Source organism: Rhinatrema bivittatum, chromosome 3 (genome assembly GCF_901001135.1).
Source record: "Rhinatrema bivittatum chromosome 3, aRhiBiv1.1, whole genome shotgun sequence".
NCBI lineage: Eukaryota > Metazoa > Chordata > Amphibia > Gymnophiona > Rhinatrematidae > Rhinatrema > Rhinatrema bivittatum.
Window position 1 is genome coordinate 6,203,751 of NC_042617.1, and position 16,580 is coordinate 6,220,330.

Here is a 16,580-nt window from a genome sequence, read left to right on the forward strand (position 1 = left end):
CTCTACCAGTGACCCCTGGCAGCCCCTGCTGCGCCCTCTGGGATTGCCTCCTTCTTGCCTTCCTAGCCCTTCTCCTCCCGCCTCTTGTGGAAATCTTCCACCCCTCCCCCCCCCTCGTGGACGGCAGCTCCTGTTACGTGGCACCCAGGCTCCTTTCAAGCTCATCTGCCAGGTCTCTGCCCCGTTTGCCCACAGCATCCTAATCCCATCGGCAAGATCCTCGAGATCACCGGTGATCACATAAAACACCAGTGGCCCCCAGCACGGACCCCCTGGGGGACCCCAGACTAGAAACTGAAGAAATAAAATAATGTGACCCTCTGGAGCTTCCCCTTCAGCCTCTCACAAATAATATCCTTAAACCTCATCTCTCCTCGTTTGCAAATCAGCCTTTCATGTTTCCCTGTATCAAAGGCTTTAGCAAAATCCCGCTAAACCTCATCAGTCATGTTTCCTAGATCGTGCTTGCTGCAAAAGTTCTTGGAAAATCTCGTCCTAATTGGTCTGGCAGGATCCCCTCCAGCGGTGGAGCCATCTCCTCCTTGCTGTGGGCTGTGCAATGCCCCAGTGACATCTGCTGCGGCCCTGCCACGGTGCCGGAGGCTGTGGTACCAGGCAGCAGCAGTGAGAGCTCTTCCCTGTGGAAACAGATGCAGGTTTTTATGGCTTGGAAAGCAAGGACTCCTGGGGCTGGCGAGTCTCCTCCCTCTCTGGGGATTATGTGCACCTCCTGGCAGGGCTCTGACGGTGCGGGGAAAGGTGGAATGCTTGACGTGTGCGTCCCTGTCACTGGCAGAGAGCTGATGTGTAGCCACACGCCAGGCTGCTGGCAGGCAGCCTGAGCTCAGATACAGGCACTCTGCCTCTTACACCAGCCTGGAAGCCGAGCGCCTGGCTAAGGGAGACTACGGCTGCACCCGGAGACCAGCAAGGCACTACTACTACTACCAGCAGCAGGGAGACTCACACCCTCTGCTGAGACACCGAAACCCGCAAGGAGATGCCCCCCAGGACCAGCATCCCCCCAACTGAGAGACTACAGCCTGCATGAGACCCATGGGACTAGCAAACCCCCTGCTGAAACACTACGACCTGCAGTGAGACATCCCCTGGATCAGCAACCCTCGGCTGAGAGACTACAACTTGCAGTGAGACCCATGGGATCATCAAACCCCCTGCTGAAACACTAGGACCTGCACTGAGACATCCCCTGGATCAGCAACCCTCGGCTGAGAGACTACAACTTGCAGTGAGACCCATGGGATCATCAAACCCCCTACTGCGACACTGCGACCAGCAGGGAGACTCCCTGGCATCAGTAAACCCCCTGCTGCGATGCTACAGCCTGCAGTGAGAGCCCCTGGGATCCGCAAATCCCCTACTACGGCACTGCAACCAGCAGGGAGACTCCCTGGCATCAGTAAAGCCCCTGCTGAGATGCTGGAACGTGCAGTGAGACCCCTGGGGCCAGCAAACCCCCTACTGAGACACTACAACGTGCATTGAGACCCACCACCACCACAGGACTAGCACCATCCGACTGAGATATACTGCCAGCAGTGAGACCCCTGGGAACTAGCAACCTGCTGCTGAGACACTGCAACCTGCAGAGAGACACCCACCACAAGACCAGCACCCCCATACTGAGAGACTACAGCCAGCAGTGAGACCCCTGGGAACTAGCAACCTGCTGCTGAGACACTGCAACCTGCAGAGAGACACCCACCACAAGACCAGCACCCCCATACTGAGAGACTACAGCCAGCAGTGAGACCCCTGGGAACTAGCAACCTGCTGCTGAGACACTGCAACCTGCAGAGAGACACCCCCCACAAGACCAGCACCCCCATACTGAGAGACTACAGCCAGCAGTGAGACCCCTGGGAACTAGCAACCTGCTGCTGAGACACTGCAACCTGCAGAGAGACACCCACCACAAGACCAGCACCCCCATACTGAGAGACTACAGCCAGCAGTGAGACCCCTGGGAACTAGCAACCTGCTGCTGAGACACTGCAACCTGCAGAGAGACACCCCCCACAAGACCAGCACCCCCATACTGAGAGACTACAGCCAGCAGTGAGACCCCTGGGAACTAGCAACCTGCTGCTGAGACACTGCAACCTGCAGAGAGACACCCCCCACAAGTCCAGCACCCCCATACTGAGAGACTACAGCCTGCAGTAAGACCCCCGGAACTAGCAACCCCTCTACTGAGACACTGAAACCTGCAGAGAGACACCCCCCACAAGACCAGCACCCCCATACTGAGAGACTACAGCCAGCAGTGAGACCCCTGGGAACTAGCAACCTGCTGCTGAGACACTGCATCCTGCAGAGAGACACCCCCCACAAGACCAGCACCCCCATACTGAGAGACTACAGCCTGCAGTGAGACCCCCGGGAAGTAGCAACCCCCTGCTGAGACACTGCAACCTGCAGAGAGACACCCACCACAAGACCAACACCCCCATACTGAGAGACTACAGCCTGCAGTGAGACCCCCGGAACTAGCAACCCACTGCTGAGACACTGCAACCTGCAGAGAGACACCCACCACAAGACCAGCACCCCCATACTGAGAGACTACAGCCTGCAGTGAGACCCCCGGAACTAGCAACCCACTGCTGAGACACTGCAACCTGCAGAGAGACACCCACCACAAGACCAGCACCCCCATACTGAGAGACTACAGCCTGCAGTGAGACACCCACCACAAGACCAGCACTCCCATACTGAGAGACTACAGCCTGCAGTGAGACCCCCGGAACTAGCAACCCACTGCTGAGACACTGCAACCTGCAGAGAGACACCCACCACAAGACCAGCACCCCCATACTGAGAGACTACAGCCTGCAGTGAGACACCCACCACAAGACCAGCACTCCCATACTGAGAGACTACAGCCTGCAGTGAGACCCCCGGAACTAGCAACCCACTGCTGAGACACTGCAACCTGCAGAGAGACACCCACCACAAGACCAGCACCCCCATACTGAGAGACTACAGCCTGCAGTGAGACCCCCGGGAAGTAGCAACCCCCTGCTGAGACACTGCAACCTGTAGAGAGACACCCACCACAAGACCAGCACCCCCATACTGAGAGACTACAGCCTGCAGTGAGACCCCCGGAACTAGCAACCCCCTGCTGAGACACTGAAACCTGCAGAGAGACACCCCCACAAGACCAGCACCCCCATACTGAGAGACTACAGCCTGCAGTGAGACACCCACCACAAGACCAGCACTCCCATACTGAGAGACTACAGTCTGCAGTGAGACCCCCGGAACTAGCAACCCCCTGCTGAGACACTGAAACCTGCAGAGAGACACCCCCACAAGACCAGCACCCCCATACTGAGAGACTACAGCCTGCAGTGAGACACCCCCTACAAGACCAGCACTCCCATACTGAGAGACTGCAGCCTGCAGTGCAACTTCCCAGGATCCGTAAAGCTCCTGCTGAGACTGCAGCCTGCAGTGAGACTCCTGGGGCCAGCAAATCCCCTGCTGAGACGCTGGAGCCTGCACTAAAATCTGCTCTGGGATTTCTTGCTTCCTTTGCGGCTGAAGAGGTTTGCCACATACACAGAGACTGCACCCAGGGATTTCTAGCCCCTTATCACTGCGGAGGGCTCTGGGGGTTATAGGGTCCATTTACAGCCCCCCAGGACCTCCTTGCTATTAGGGGTGGGGGTAGGATACCGCCTCCGGCTCCAGCTGCCTCTTAGTGCTGCTTCTTTCTGTGCAGGGCTTGGATTAAGACTGCAATGCCGGACTTCCTTCTCCATTCTGGATGCTGCAGCCCCTCCAAGTGACGGGAAGTGAGAGAATCCTCAGGGGTAGAGGGCGCTCCTCTCCTCCACTCCTCGCAGGTAAGAGACTTGGCACGTGCAATTTCTCTCAGTCTCGGGGAGGAGGGCCACTGACTCATCCCCAGAACACAGGACAACCTCCTGTTAAAGGCCATACCAAACATAACATTTAAGAGTCTTCACCTCCTTTTCTCTCTGCCCCCCAAAACTCAGTAGCAAAGATGGCAGGCTGGGGGGGGCAGGGTGTGGGTGGACATGGGAAGAAAGCACTCCCAATCTCTGTAGATTTCTACATCCCCTTCCTTTGCTTCCTGAACCACGGGTGAAGAGCAGTGAAAGGACACGAAACACATGCTCAGCATATCTCCACCTGTGGACCTGCCACTGCTCTGCTCATAATACTGCACCCCAAGAAATTGAGAGAAATCTGCAGAAAAGGAGGGGAAAATGGGAGGAACCTGGGAGTTTAATGATAGAGAGGAAACTGGGAGTAAGTGATGGAGAGAAAGGGGAGATGGGAGAGGAACCTGAGGAGGATGGGAGAGGAAGCTGGGAGTAAGTGATGGAGAGGAAGGGGCAATCGGAGAGGAACCTGGGAGTGGAGTGATGGAGAGGAACCTGAGGAGGAAGGGGCGATGGGAGAGGAAGCTGGGAGTGAGTGATGGAGAGGAACCTGAGGAGAAAGGGGAGATGGGAGAATAAGCTGGGAGTGAGTGATGGAGAGGAACCTGAGGAGAAAGGGGAGATGGGAGAAGAAGCTGGGAGTGAGTGATGGAGAGGAGCCTGAGGAGGAAGGGGAGATGGGAAAGGAAGCTGGGAGTGAGTGATGGAGAGGAACCTGAGGAGGAAGGGGCAATGGGAGAGGAACGTGGGAGTGATGGAGAGGAACCTGAGGAGGAAGGGGCGATGGGAGAAGAAGCTGGGAGTGAGTGATGGAGAGGAACCTGAGGAGAAAGGGGAGATGGGAGAAGAAGCTGGGAGTGAGTGATGGAGAGGAACCTGAGGAGGAAGGGGCAATGGGAGAGGAAGCTGGGGAGGAAGGGGAGATGGGAGAGGAAGCTGGGAGTGAGTGATGGAGAGGAACCTGAGGAGGAAGGGGCAATGGGAGACGAACGTGGGAGTGATGGAGAGGAACCTGAGGAGGAAGGGGAGATGGGAGGGGAAGCTGGGAGTGAGTGATGGAGAGGAACCTGAGGAGGAAGGGGCAATGGGAGAGGAAGCTGGGGAGGAAGGGGAGATGGGAGAGAAAGCTGGGAGTGAGTGATGGAGAGGAACCTGAGGAGGAAGGGGCAATGGGAGAGGAACGTGGGAGTGATGGAGAGGAACCTGAGGAGGAAGGGGAGATCGGAGGGGAAGCTGGGAGTGAGTGATGGAGAGGAGCCTGAGGAGGAAGGGGCAATGGGAGAGGAACCTGGGAGTGATGGGGAAGAACCTGAGGAGGAAGGGGCAATGGGAGAGGAACCTGAGGAGGAAGGGGTAGTGGGAGAGGAAGCTGGGAGTGAGTGATGGAGAGGAACCTGAGGAGGAAGGGGAGATGGGAAAGGAAGCTGGGAGTGAGTGATGGAGAGGAACCTGAGGAGGAAGGGGAGATGGGAGAGAAAGCTGGGAGTGATGGAGAGGAACCTGAGGAGGAAGGGGCAATGGGAGAGGAAGCTGGGGAGGAAGGGGAGATGGGAGATGGGAGATGGGAGAGGAAGCTGGGAGAGAGTGATGGAGAGGAAACTGAGGAGGAAGGGGAGATGGGAGAGGAACCTGAAGAGGAAGGGGAAATGGGAGAGGAAGCTGGGAGTGAGTGATGGAGAGGAACCTGAGGAGGAAGAGGAGATGGGAGATGGGAGAGGAAGCTGGGAGTGAGTGATGGAGAGGAACCTGAGGAGGAAGAGGAGATGGGAAAGGAAGCTGGGAGTGAGTGATGGAGAGAAACCTGATGAGGAAGGGGAGATGAGAGAGGAACCTGGGAGTGAGTGATGGAGAGAAACCTGATGAGGAAGGGGAGATGAGAGAGGAACCTAGGAGTGAGTGATGGAGAGAAACCTGATGAGGAAGGGGAGATGGGTTCTAATCCATCTCTGTTCCCCTAAGAGAAAAGAGTGCAGGGATAGAGAGGAGTTCCAGAGCAGGGAGCGATGGAAGCCCTTTGGGAGGGAGAGCAGTAGATGGAAAGAAACGGAAGAGGAGGAGACAGAGATAGATTGGAAAAGGAAAGGGTGATGAAAAAGTTCTCCAGTGGAGAAGGGAGACAGGAAGAAGAACGTCGGGGAATGGGTGGGAGAGGGTAGGTGGAAAGGAACATGTGTGTGAGTGGGGGGTGACAACGAGGAGCCTGGATGAGGGAGAGAGGAGGCAGCTGATGGGGGGAAGGAGTAGAGAGTTGAAGCAGCACCCCTTGTACCCCTATTTTTAAATCCTAGCTCTTTGAGTGTGTCATGTATGAAATTTAGACCAATTTCTTTTTCAAGTCTGCCTAGATTAAAAACAAGGACAACAGTGCATCTGTTCTTGTGTAAACAGGACATAGGACCAATGCCTTTAACAAAGTTCTACCCAGAACAAAAGGAGCCTACCTTTATTTATTTATCGACAACATCTTAGATCCCGCCTTCAATATAATTTGTTCACGGTAGGTTACAATCTTATCTACATAAAAAATACAAATAAACAATTAAAATAATGAGATAAAACAAACTTCAACTAAAAACATCATGAAACAATAGTTTTCATGATCTTTCCAAAAGATCTTTAATTCCAACCTCTTCTTAGTTCCACTGGGACAGCATTCTGCATCCATGGCACTGAGTAAGAAAAAAGCCCTCTTTGAAGTTAGAGGCGTCTCTGTGCCCTCAGACCTGAATGCTCCTTCTGGAGCATCTGGCTCTTTCTGGCACTTGGCTCTTTCTGGCGCACCTGGCTCTTTCTGGCACTTGCTCTTTCCTGCGCATCTGGCTCTTTCTGGCGCATCTGGCTCTTTCTGGCGCATCTGGCTCTTTCTGGCACTTGGCTCTTTCTGGCGCATCTGGCTCTTTCTGGCACATCTGGCTCTTTCTGGCACATCTGGCTCTTTCCGGCACTTGCTCTTTCCTGCACATCTGGCTCTTTCTGGCACATCTGGCTCCTTCTGGCACTTGGCTCTTTCTGGCACTTGCTCTTTCCTGCACATCTGGCTCTTTCTGGCGCATCTGGCTCTTTCTGGCACTTGGCTCTTTCTGGCGCATCTCGCTGCAGCTCGGGTGGCATGTGCTGAAAGTCTGGTGGGGGTGGGACCTGCGTCAGAGGCGCACAGACCCACAGGCTGCGTACTAAGGGTTAGGCACCTCTGCTTCAATTCCATGTCTCATTGAATCTTCCAGAAGATACAGAGTTAAAAAGCACAGCTTTCTGCCATGTTTAATGCAAAATTACTATTGACTTGCGCATTGTAGCAACAATTTCTCCCTCCTTCCAGGGACTGAACACAACTTCCCTGAGCGCCCTTAATGTCCTTCCATCTATCCTGTCTGCTCCCACTGACCTGTCCACTTTCACTTCCACCAGGCAAACCCTGGCTCCTGTGATGAATTGCTGGCTCCCTGCCAAGAGCTTTTGGGATTAGTCCTCAGTGATGCAAATCTGCAGGATAATGGGGGGCACAGGAACAATCTGTAACTTGGGTCACTTTTTGGGGTAAACAGAATGTAGGGAGATGAATAATGAATTCAGGAAGGGAAATTCCTCTAGAGGTAACACTGTTCTACCTGACAGCAGGATTAACTTCCTAAAGAGCTGAAAAGTGACCCCACATATTTTATCTCCAACTGTATAAACCATTCTACCAGTGTGCACTGGCCCTATCCATACCATGCCGGGACACTGGGTCAGTGCTGGATCAGAGGGAGGAGCGTCCCTAACACCGTGCCAGGACACTGGGTCAGTGCTGGATCAGAGGGAGGAGCGTCCCTAACACCGTGCCGGGACACTGGGTCAGTGCTGGATCAGAGGGAGGAGCGTCCCTAACACCGTGCCGGGACACTGGGTCAGTGCTGGATCAGAGGGAGGAGCGTCCCTAACACCGTGCCGGGACACTGGGTCAGTGCTGGATCGTCCCTAACACCATGCCGGGACACTGGGTCAGTGCTGGATCAGAGGGAGGAGCGTCCCTAACACCGTGCCGGGACACTGGGTCAGTGCTGGATCAGAGGGAGGAGCGTCCCTAACACCGTGCCGGGACACTGGGTCAGTGCTGGATCAGAGGGAGGAGTGTCCCTAACACCGTGCCGGGACACTGGGTCAGTGCTGGATCAGAGGGAGGAGCGTCCCTAACACCAGGCTGGGACACTGGGTCAGTGCTGGATCAGAGGGAGGAGCGTCCCTAACACCATGCCGGGACACTGGGTCAGTGCTGGATCAGAGGGAGGAGCGTCCCTAACACCATGCCGGGACACTGGGTCAGTGCTGGATCAGAGGGAGGAGCGTCCCTAACACCAGGCTGGGACACTGGGTCAGTGCTGGATCAGAGGGAGGAGCGTCCCTAACACCATGCCGGGACACTGGGTCAGTGCTGGATCAGAGGGAGGAGTGTCCCTAACACCGTGCCGGGACACTGGGTCAGTGCTGGATCAGAGGGAGGAGCGTCCCTAACACCATGCCGGGACACTGGGTCAGTGCTGGATCAGAGGGAGGAGCGTCCCTAACACCGTGCCGGGACACTGGGTCAGTGCTGGATCAGAGGGAGGAGCGTCCCTAACACCAGGCTGGGACACTGGGTCAGTGCTGGATCAGAGGGAGGAGCGTCCCTAACACCATGCCCGGACACTGGGTCAGTGCTGGATCAGAGGGAGGAGTGTCTCTAACACCGTGCCGGGACACTGGGTCAGTGCAGGATCAGAGGGAGGAGTGTCCCTAACACCGTGCCGGGACACTGGGTCAGTGCTGGATCAGAGGGAGGAGCGTCCCTAACACCGTGCCGGGACACTGGGTCAGTGCTGGATCAGAGGGAGGAGCGTCCCTAACACCGTGCCGGGACACTGGGTCAGTGCTGGATCAGAGGGAGGAGTGTTCCTAACACCATGCCGGGACACTGGGTCAGTGCTGGATCAGAGGGAGGAGTGTCCCTAACACCATGCCGGGACACTGGGTCAGTGCTGGATCAGAGGGAGGAGTGTCCCTAACACCATGCCGGGACACTGGGTCAGTGCTGGATCAGAGGGAGGAGCGTCCCTAACACCATGCCGGGACACTGGGTCAGTGCTGGATCAGAGGGAGGAGCGTCCCTAACACCATGCCGGGACACTGGGTCAGTGCTGGATCAGAGGGAGGAGTGTCCCTAACACCGTGCCGGGACACTGGGTCAGTGCTGGATCAGAGGGAGGAGCGTCCCTAACACCATGCCGGGACACTGGGTCAGTGCTGGATCAGAGGGAGGAGCGTCCCTAACACCGTGCCGGGACACTGGGTCAGTGCTGGATCAGAGGGAGGAGCGTCCCTAACACCAGGCTGGGACACTGGGTCAGTGCTGGATCAGAGGGAGGAGCGTCCCTAACACCATGCCCGGACACTGGGTCAGTGCTGGATCAGAGGGAGGAGTGTCTCTAACACCGTGCCGGGACACTGGGTCAGTGCAGGATCAGAGGGAGGAGTGTCCCTAACACCGTGCCGGGACACTGGGTCAGTGCTGGATCAGAGGGAGGAGCGTCCCTAACACCAGGCTGGGACACTGGGTCAGTGCTGGATCAGAGGGAGGAGCGTCCCTAACACCATGCCCGGACACTGGGTCAGTGCTGGATCAGAGGGAGGAGTGTCTCTAACACCGTGCCGGGACACTGGGTCAGTGCAGGATCAGAGGGAGGAGTGTCCCTAACACCGTGCCGGGACACTGGGTCAGTGCTGGATCAGAGGGAGGAGCGTCCCTAACACCGTGCCGGGACACTGGGTCAGTGCTGGATCAGAGGGAGGAGCGTTCCTAACACCGTGCCGGGACACTGGGTCAGTGCTGGATCAGAGGGAGGAGCGTCCCTAACACCAGGCCGGGACACTGGGTCAGTGCTGGATCAGAGGGAGGAGCGTCCCAACACCGTGCGGGACACTGGGTCAGTGCTGGATCAGAGGGAGGAGCGTCCCTAACACCGTGCCGGGACACTGGGTCAGTGCTGGATCAGAGGGAGGAGCGTCCCTAACACCATGCCGGGACACTGGGTCAGTGCTGGATCAGAGGGAGGAGCGTCCCTAACACCATGCCGGACACTGGGTCAGTGCTGGATCAGAGGGAGGAGCGTCCCTAACACCGTGCCGGGACACTGGGTCAGTGCTGGATCAGAGGGAGGAGGGTCCCTAACACCGTGCCGGGACACTGGGTCAGTGCTGGATCAGAGGGAGGAGCGTCCCTAACACCAGGCCGGGACACTGGGTCAGTGCTGGATCAGAGGGAGGAGCGTCCCTAACACCATGCCCGGACACTGGGTCAGTGCTGGATCAGAGGGAGGAGTGTACCTAACACCGTGCCGGGACACTGGGTCAGTGCTGGATCAGAGGGAGGAGTGTCCCTAACACCGTGCCGGGACACTGGGTCAGTGCTGGATCAGAGGGAGGAGCGTCCCTAACACCGTGCCGGGACACTGGGTCAGTGCTGGATCAGAGGGAGGAGCGTCCCTAACACCATGCCGGGACACTGGGTCAGTGCTGGATCAGAGGGAGGAGCGTCCCTAACACCATGCCCGGACACTGGGTCAGTGCTGGATCAGAGGGAGGAGCGTCCCTAACACCGTGCCGGGACACTGGGTCAGTGCTGGATCAGAGGGAGGAGGGTCCCTAACACCGTGCCGGGACACTGGGTCAGTGCTGGATCAGAGGGAGGAGCGTCCCTAACACCAGGCCGGGACACTGGGTCAGTGCTGGATCAGAGGGAGGAGCGTCCCTAACACCATGCCGGGACACTGGGTCAGTGCTGGATCAGAGGGAGGAGCGTCCCTACCACCGTGCCGGGACACTGGGTCAGTGCTGGATCAGAGGGAGGAGCGTCCCTAACACCGTGCCGGGACACTGGGTCAGTGCTGGATCAGAGGGAGGAGCGTCCCTAACACCGTGCCGGGACACTGGGTCAGTGCTGGATCAGAGGGAGGAGCGTCCCTAACACCAGGCTGGGACACTGGGTCAGTGCTGGATCAGAGGGAGGAGCGTCCCTAACACCATGCCGGGACACTGGGTCAGTGCTGGATCAGAGGGAGGAGCGTCCCTAACACCATGCCGGGACACTGGGTCAGTGCTGGATCAGAGGGAGGAGCGTCCCTAACACCGTGCCGGGACACTGGGTCAGTGCTGGATCAGAGGGAGGAGCGTCCCTAACACCGTGCCGGGACACTGGGTCAGTGCTGGATCAGAGGGAGGAGCGTCCCTAACACCATGCCGGGACACTGGGTCAGGACTGGATCAGGCAGCGTCACCCCTGGTTACAGGAGATCCAGCACAGGACCTGCTCTGTGATGCTGAAAGGCCTTTGCAAGACGTTCGTGTCCGGGCTTGCATTTGTAGGAAGGGAAGGAGTAGACCACGTCCTGAGCTGGCGTTACTCCTCTTGAATCTCTGTTTGTTTTGTCTGTCTTGAATTTTATTATGGATGTTTAGTTGTACGGCGCCCTGGGCAGCTGATAAGGTCTGTAAAATAAGGAAGGGTAGAGAGAGGGGTGACAGGGCTGATAAGGAGGATGAAGGAAGCTGCAAAGGGTACAGCTCTTCAGTGGGGAGGAGAGGACACAGCGCATGCGGAAGGTCATTTACTCTGCCACGAGGTAGTGAGAGTGAGAGAGACTGCACATTTAAAACAGAACAATCGTTGCAGAAAATGTGGTTAAGGCTGGAGGTGCAACACTGTTTAAAAAAGGTTCAGACCAGTTTCGGGAGCACAGGTCTCTAAATGATTACGAGGCAAAGTAGACTTTGCTTTCTATCCAGCTCTTTATTCTTGGGGAGGAAAGCAAAAGAACAAAAGAACAAAAGAAAATGCCATACTGGGTCAGACCAAGGGTCCATCAAGCCCAGCATCCTGTTTCCAACAGTGGCCAATCCAGGCCATAAGAACCTGGCAAGTACCCAAAAACTAAGTCTATTCCATGTTACCATTGCTAATGGCAGTGGCTATTCTCTAAGTGAACTTAATAGCAGGTAATGGACTTCTCCTCCAAGAACTTATCCAATCCTTTTTTAAACCCAGCTATACTAACTGCACTAACCACATCCTCTGGCAACAAATTCCAGAGTTTAATTGTGCGTTGAGTAAAAAAGAACTTTCTCTGATTAGTTTTAAATGTGCCCCATGCTAACTTCATGGAGTGCCCCCTAGTCTTTCTATTATCCGAAAGAGTAAATAACCGAGTCACATCTACCCGTTCTAGACCTCTCATGATTTTAAACACCTCTATCATATCCCCCCTCAGTCGTCTCTTCTCCAAGCTGAAAAGTCCTAACCTTTTTAGTCTTTCTTTATAGGGGAGCTGTTCCATTCCCCTTATCATTTTGGTTGCCCTTCTCTGTACCTTCTCCATCGCAATTATATCTTTTTTGAGATGCGGCGACCAGAATTGTACACAGTATTCAAGGTGCGGTCTCACCATGGAGCGATACAGAGGCATTATGACATTTTCCATTTTATTCACCATTCCCTTTCTAATAATTCCCAACATTCTGTTTGGTTATTTATTTAAAGATACTTACCGTATTTTTTGCAGTATTAGACGCACGTAGGGTTTAGAGGAGGAAAATAAGAAAAAAAAATAATTCTGTCCCCATGACGGGCTCAGTATGGAGCTCCCCCTGGTGGCCGTCCGTGGGATATTTCATAGTAAGGCAGAGAACATGCACACAGGTCCTCACCCTCGCTGGTTTTCTCTTCCTCACATACATACATAGGCCCTTTCCCCTCACCCCACTCAACAGGCTCCTCTGCTGCAGGTGGGAAGGAAGATGCTCGTACGTTTGCCCGACAGGACTTGGATATCCTGCGGGCTCTCTACTTACAAGTTGTATCTTCTTCTGCCGGCAGAGCTCGAGCTCGCTGCCCGTCTGCTGCTCCCGGGGTGCATCTTCTTCTGCCGGCAGAGCTCGAGCTCGCTGCCCGTCTGCTGCTCCCGGGGTGCATCTTCTTCTGCCGGCAGAGCTCGAGCTCGCTGCCCGTCTGCTGCTCCCGGGGTGCATCTTCTTCTGCCGGCAGAGCTCGAGCTCGCTGCCCGCCTGCTGCTCCCGGGGTGCATCTTCTTCTGCCGGCAGAGCTCGAGCTCGCTGCCCGTCTGCTGCTCCCGGGGTGCATCTTCTTCTGCCGGCAGAGCTCGAGCTCGCTGCCCGTCTGCTGCTCCCGGGGTGCATCTTCTTCTGCCGGCAGAGCTCGAGCTCGCTGCCCGTCTGCTGCTCCCGGGGTGCATCTTCTTCTGCCGGCAGAGCTCGAGCTCGCTTGCCCGTCTGCTGCTCCCGGGGTGCATCTTCTTCTGCCGGCAGAGCTCGAGCTCGCTGCTCACCTGCTGCTCCCGGGGTGCATCTTCTTCTGCCGGCAGAGCTCGAGCTCGCTGCCCGTCTGCTGCTCCCGGGGTGCATCTTCTTCTGCCGGCAGAGCTCGAGCTCGCTGCCCGTCTGCTGCTCCCGGGGTGCATCTTCTTCTGCCGGCAGAGCTCAAGCTCGCTGCCCGTCTGCTGCTCCCGGGGTGCAACTTCTTCTGCCGGCAGAGCTCGAGCTCGCTGCTCGCCTGCTGCTCCCGGGGTGCATCTTCTTCTGCCGGCAGAGCTCGAGCTCGCTGCCCGTGTGCTCTTCCCGGGTGCATCTTCTTCTGCCGGCAGAGCTCGAGCTCGCTGCCCGTCTGCTGCTCCCGGGGTGCATCTTCTTCTGCCGGCAGAGCTCGAGCTCGCTGCTCGCTTGCTGCTCCCGGGGTGCATCTTCTTCTGCCGGCAGAGCTCGAGCTCGCTGCCCGTGTGCTCTTCCCGGGTGCATCTTCTTCTGCCGGCAGAGCTCGAGCTCGCTGCCCGTCTGCTGCTCCCGGGGTGCATCTTCTTCTGCCGGCAGAGCTCGAGCTCGCTGCCCGTCTGCTGCTCCCGGGGTGCATCTTCTTCTGCCGGCAGAGCTCGAGCTCGCTGCCCGTCTGCTGCTCCCGGGGTGCATCTTCTTTCTGCCGGCAGAGCTCAAGCTCGCTGCCCGTCTGCTGCTCCCGGGGTGCAACTTCTTCTGCCGGCAGAGCTCGAGCTCGCTGCTCACCTGCTGCTCCCGGGGTGCATCTTCTTCTGCCGGCAGAGCTCGAGCTCGCTGCCCGTGTGCTCTTCCCGGGTGCATCTTCTTCTGCCGGCAGAGCTCGAGCTCGCTGCCCGTCTGCTGCTCCCGGGGTGCATCTTCTTCTGCCGGCAGAGCTCGAGCTCGCTGCTCGCTTGCTGCTCCCGGGGTGCATCTTCTTCTGCCGGCAGAGCTCGAGCTCGCTGCCCGTGTGCTCTTCCCGGGTGCATCTTCTTCTGCCGGCAGAGCTCGAGCTCGCTGCCCGTCTGCTGCTCCCGGGGTGCATCTTCTTCTGCCGGCAGAGCTCGAGCTCGCTGCCCGTCTGCTGCTCCCGGGGTGCATCTTCTTCTGCCGGCAGAGCTCGAGCTCGCTGCCCGTGTGCTCTTCCCGGGTGCATCTTCTTCTGCCGGCAGAGCTCGAGCTCGCTGCCCGTCTGCTGCTCCCGGGGTGCATCTTCTTCTGCCGGCAGAGCTCGAGCTCGCTGCTCGCCTGCTGCTCCCGGGGTGCATCTTCTTCTGCCGGCAGACCTCGAGCTCGCTGCCCGTCTGTTGCTCCCGGGGTGCATCTTCTTCTGCTGGCAGAGCTCGAGCTCGCTGCCCGTCTGCTGCTCCCGGGGTGCATCTTCTTCTGCCGGCAGAGCTCGAGCTCGCTGCCCGTGTGCTCTTCCCGGGTGCATCTTCTTCTGCCGGCAGAGCTCGAGCTCGCTGCCCGTGTGCTCTTCCTGGGTGCATCTTCTTCTGTCGGCTGGGCTCCTGAGACATTTCTTCCTTTTTGTTCAGGCTGTGAATCCCGTCCTTACCACGAAGGTCGGCGCGGTGCAGGTCATACATCAGCTGTTTGAACCACGTGGGCTACGGGGGCCCCTCCAGTTCAAACCGCTGACATTTGAGCTGCGCCCCCATGCTGACTGGGCTGAGCTGGGAGGAGGAGGAGGTGGGGGATGGTGCTCCATAAGCCGCACAGACATTGTCCCCCCTGTTCCTAATATGGAACTTAACATCATGTAATTATAGCATGGGTTATTTTTCCCTATATGCATCACCTTGCACTTGCCCACATTAAATTTCATCTGCCATTTGGATGCCCAATCTTCCAGTCTTGCAAGGTCCTCCTGTAATGTATCACAATCTGCTTGTGATTTAACTACTCTGAATAATTTTGTATCATCCGCAAATTTGATAACCTCACTCGTATTCCTTTCCAGATCATTTATATATATATTGAAAAGCACCAGTCCAAGTACAGATCCCTGAGGCACTCCACTGTTTACCCTTTTCCACTGAGAAAATTGACCATTTAATCCTACTCTCTGTTTCCTATTTTTTTAAGTAATTTGCAATCCACAACAGGGACATTGCCTCCTGTTCCATGGCTTTTTAATTTTCTCAGGAGTCTCTCATGGGGTACTTTGTAAAACACCTTCTAAAAATCCAAATCCACTGCATGCATTGTCTCACCATTATCCACATGTTTATTAACCCCTTCAAAAAATGTAGCAGGTTGGTACAGCAAAGTTTCCTTTGTGTAAATCCATGCTGGCTTTGTCCCATTAAACCATTTCTTGCAATACATTCTGAGATTTTGATCTTTAGAATAGTTTCTACAAGTTTTCCCAGCACCGATTTCAGACTTACCAGTCTATAGTTTCCCAGGTCACCCCGGGAGCCCTTTTTAAAGATCAGGATTATAATGGCCAACTTCCAATCTTAGGATACAATGGATAATTTTAAGGATAGGTTACAAATTACTAGTAATAGATTTGCCATTTCATATTTTAGCTCTTTCCGATTTCTGGGCTGTATACCATCTGGTCTGAATGATTTGCTACTCTTTACTTTGTCAATCTGCCCTATTACATCTACCAAATTCCCCATGCTGTGTTTCAGTTCTTCTAAATCATCACCATTGAATACCATTTTCAGCATGGGTATCTCCTCCACCTCCTCTTCAGTAAACACCAGAGCAAAAAATGCATTTAGACTTTATGCAAAAGCTTTATCCTCCATCAGTGTCCCTTTAACGCCTCAAAGTAACATATACGTAAGACAGTAATGACAACAGAAAAGGAACAAATGGTCCGTCCAGTCTGCCCAGCAAGCTCCTTATGGTAGTATCTGCCACGCCGTGCAGGTTACCCCCATGTTTCTCATAAGGGTAGCAACTGCTGCTCCGTGCAGTTGTCCCCCAAGCCTGATGAAAACCCATACAAAATTTACTGCTAGAAACATTTGTACTGGGTGCTGAGCCGCCTTGAAATTTCAGACAGTGCTGACGTGCTTTGCTTATGGACTTGGCCGTGCTTTTCTCCTTATGTCCGCGCATCAGTACCCCTGACGGAGAAGGTCTTGGTTATTGTCTGAATCCAATTCCTCTTTCCCCCCTGCCGTCTAAGCGGGGAGCAATGTTGCAGTTGCATTAAAAGTATCAAGGCTTGTTGGTTAAGGGTAGTAATCTCGATCCTGCTTGACGTGCTTTGCTTATAAACGTGACTGTGGACGCAGTCCTGTGCTTTTCCCTTGTCTCTGGGTATCAGTATCCCCAGCACCCTAA

General features: G+C 55.7%; 1 protein-coding gene across 2 annotated transcripts in view; it reads left to right on the top strand.

Annotated features, from left to right (window-relative positions):
* Nucleotides 1-736: 736 nt before the first annotated feature.
* Nucleotides 737-16,580, top strand: part of DLK2 (delta like non-canonical Notch ligand 2) — a 47,885-nt gene continuing 32,041 nt past the window's right edge. The window contains exons 1-2 of one of the 2 annotated variants that reach the window (XM_029592854.1): nucleotides 737-3,575; nucleotides 3,752-3,875. In XM_029592854.1, the coding sequence (XP_029448714.1) occupies nucleotides 3,797-3,875 (79 nt within the window). In that variant the 5' untranslated portion in view covers nucleotides 737-3,575; nucleotides 3,752-3,796. Of the gene's footprint in view, nucleotides 3,876-16,580 lie in introns of both variants that reach the window. The other variant, XM_029592853.1, reaches the window with a different exon arrangement.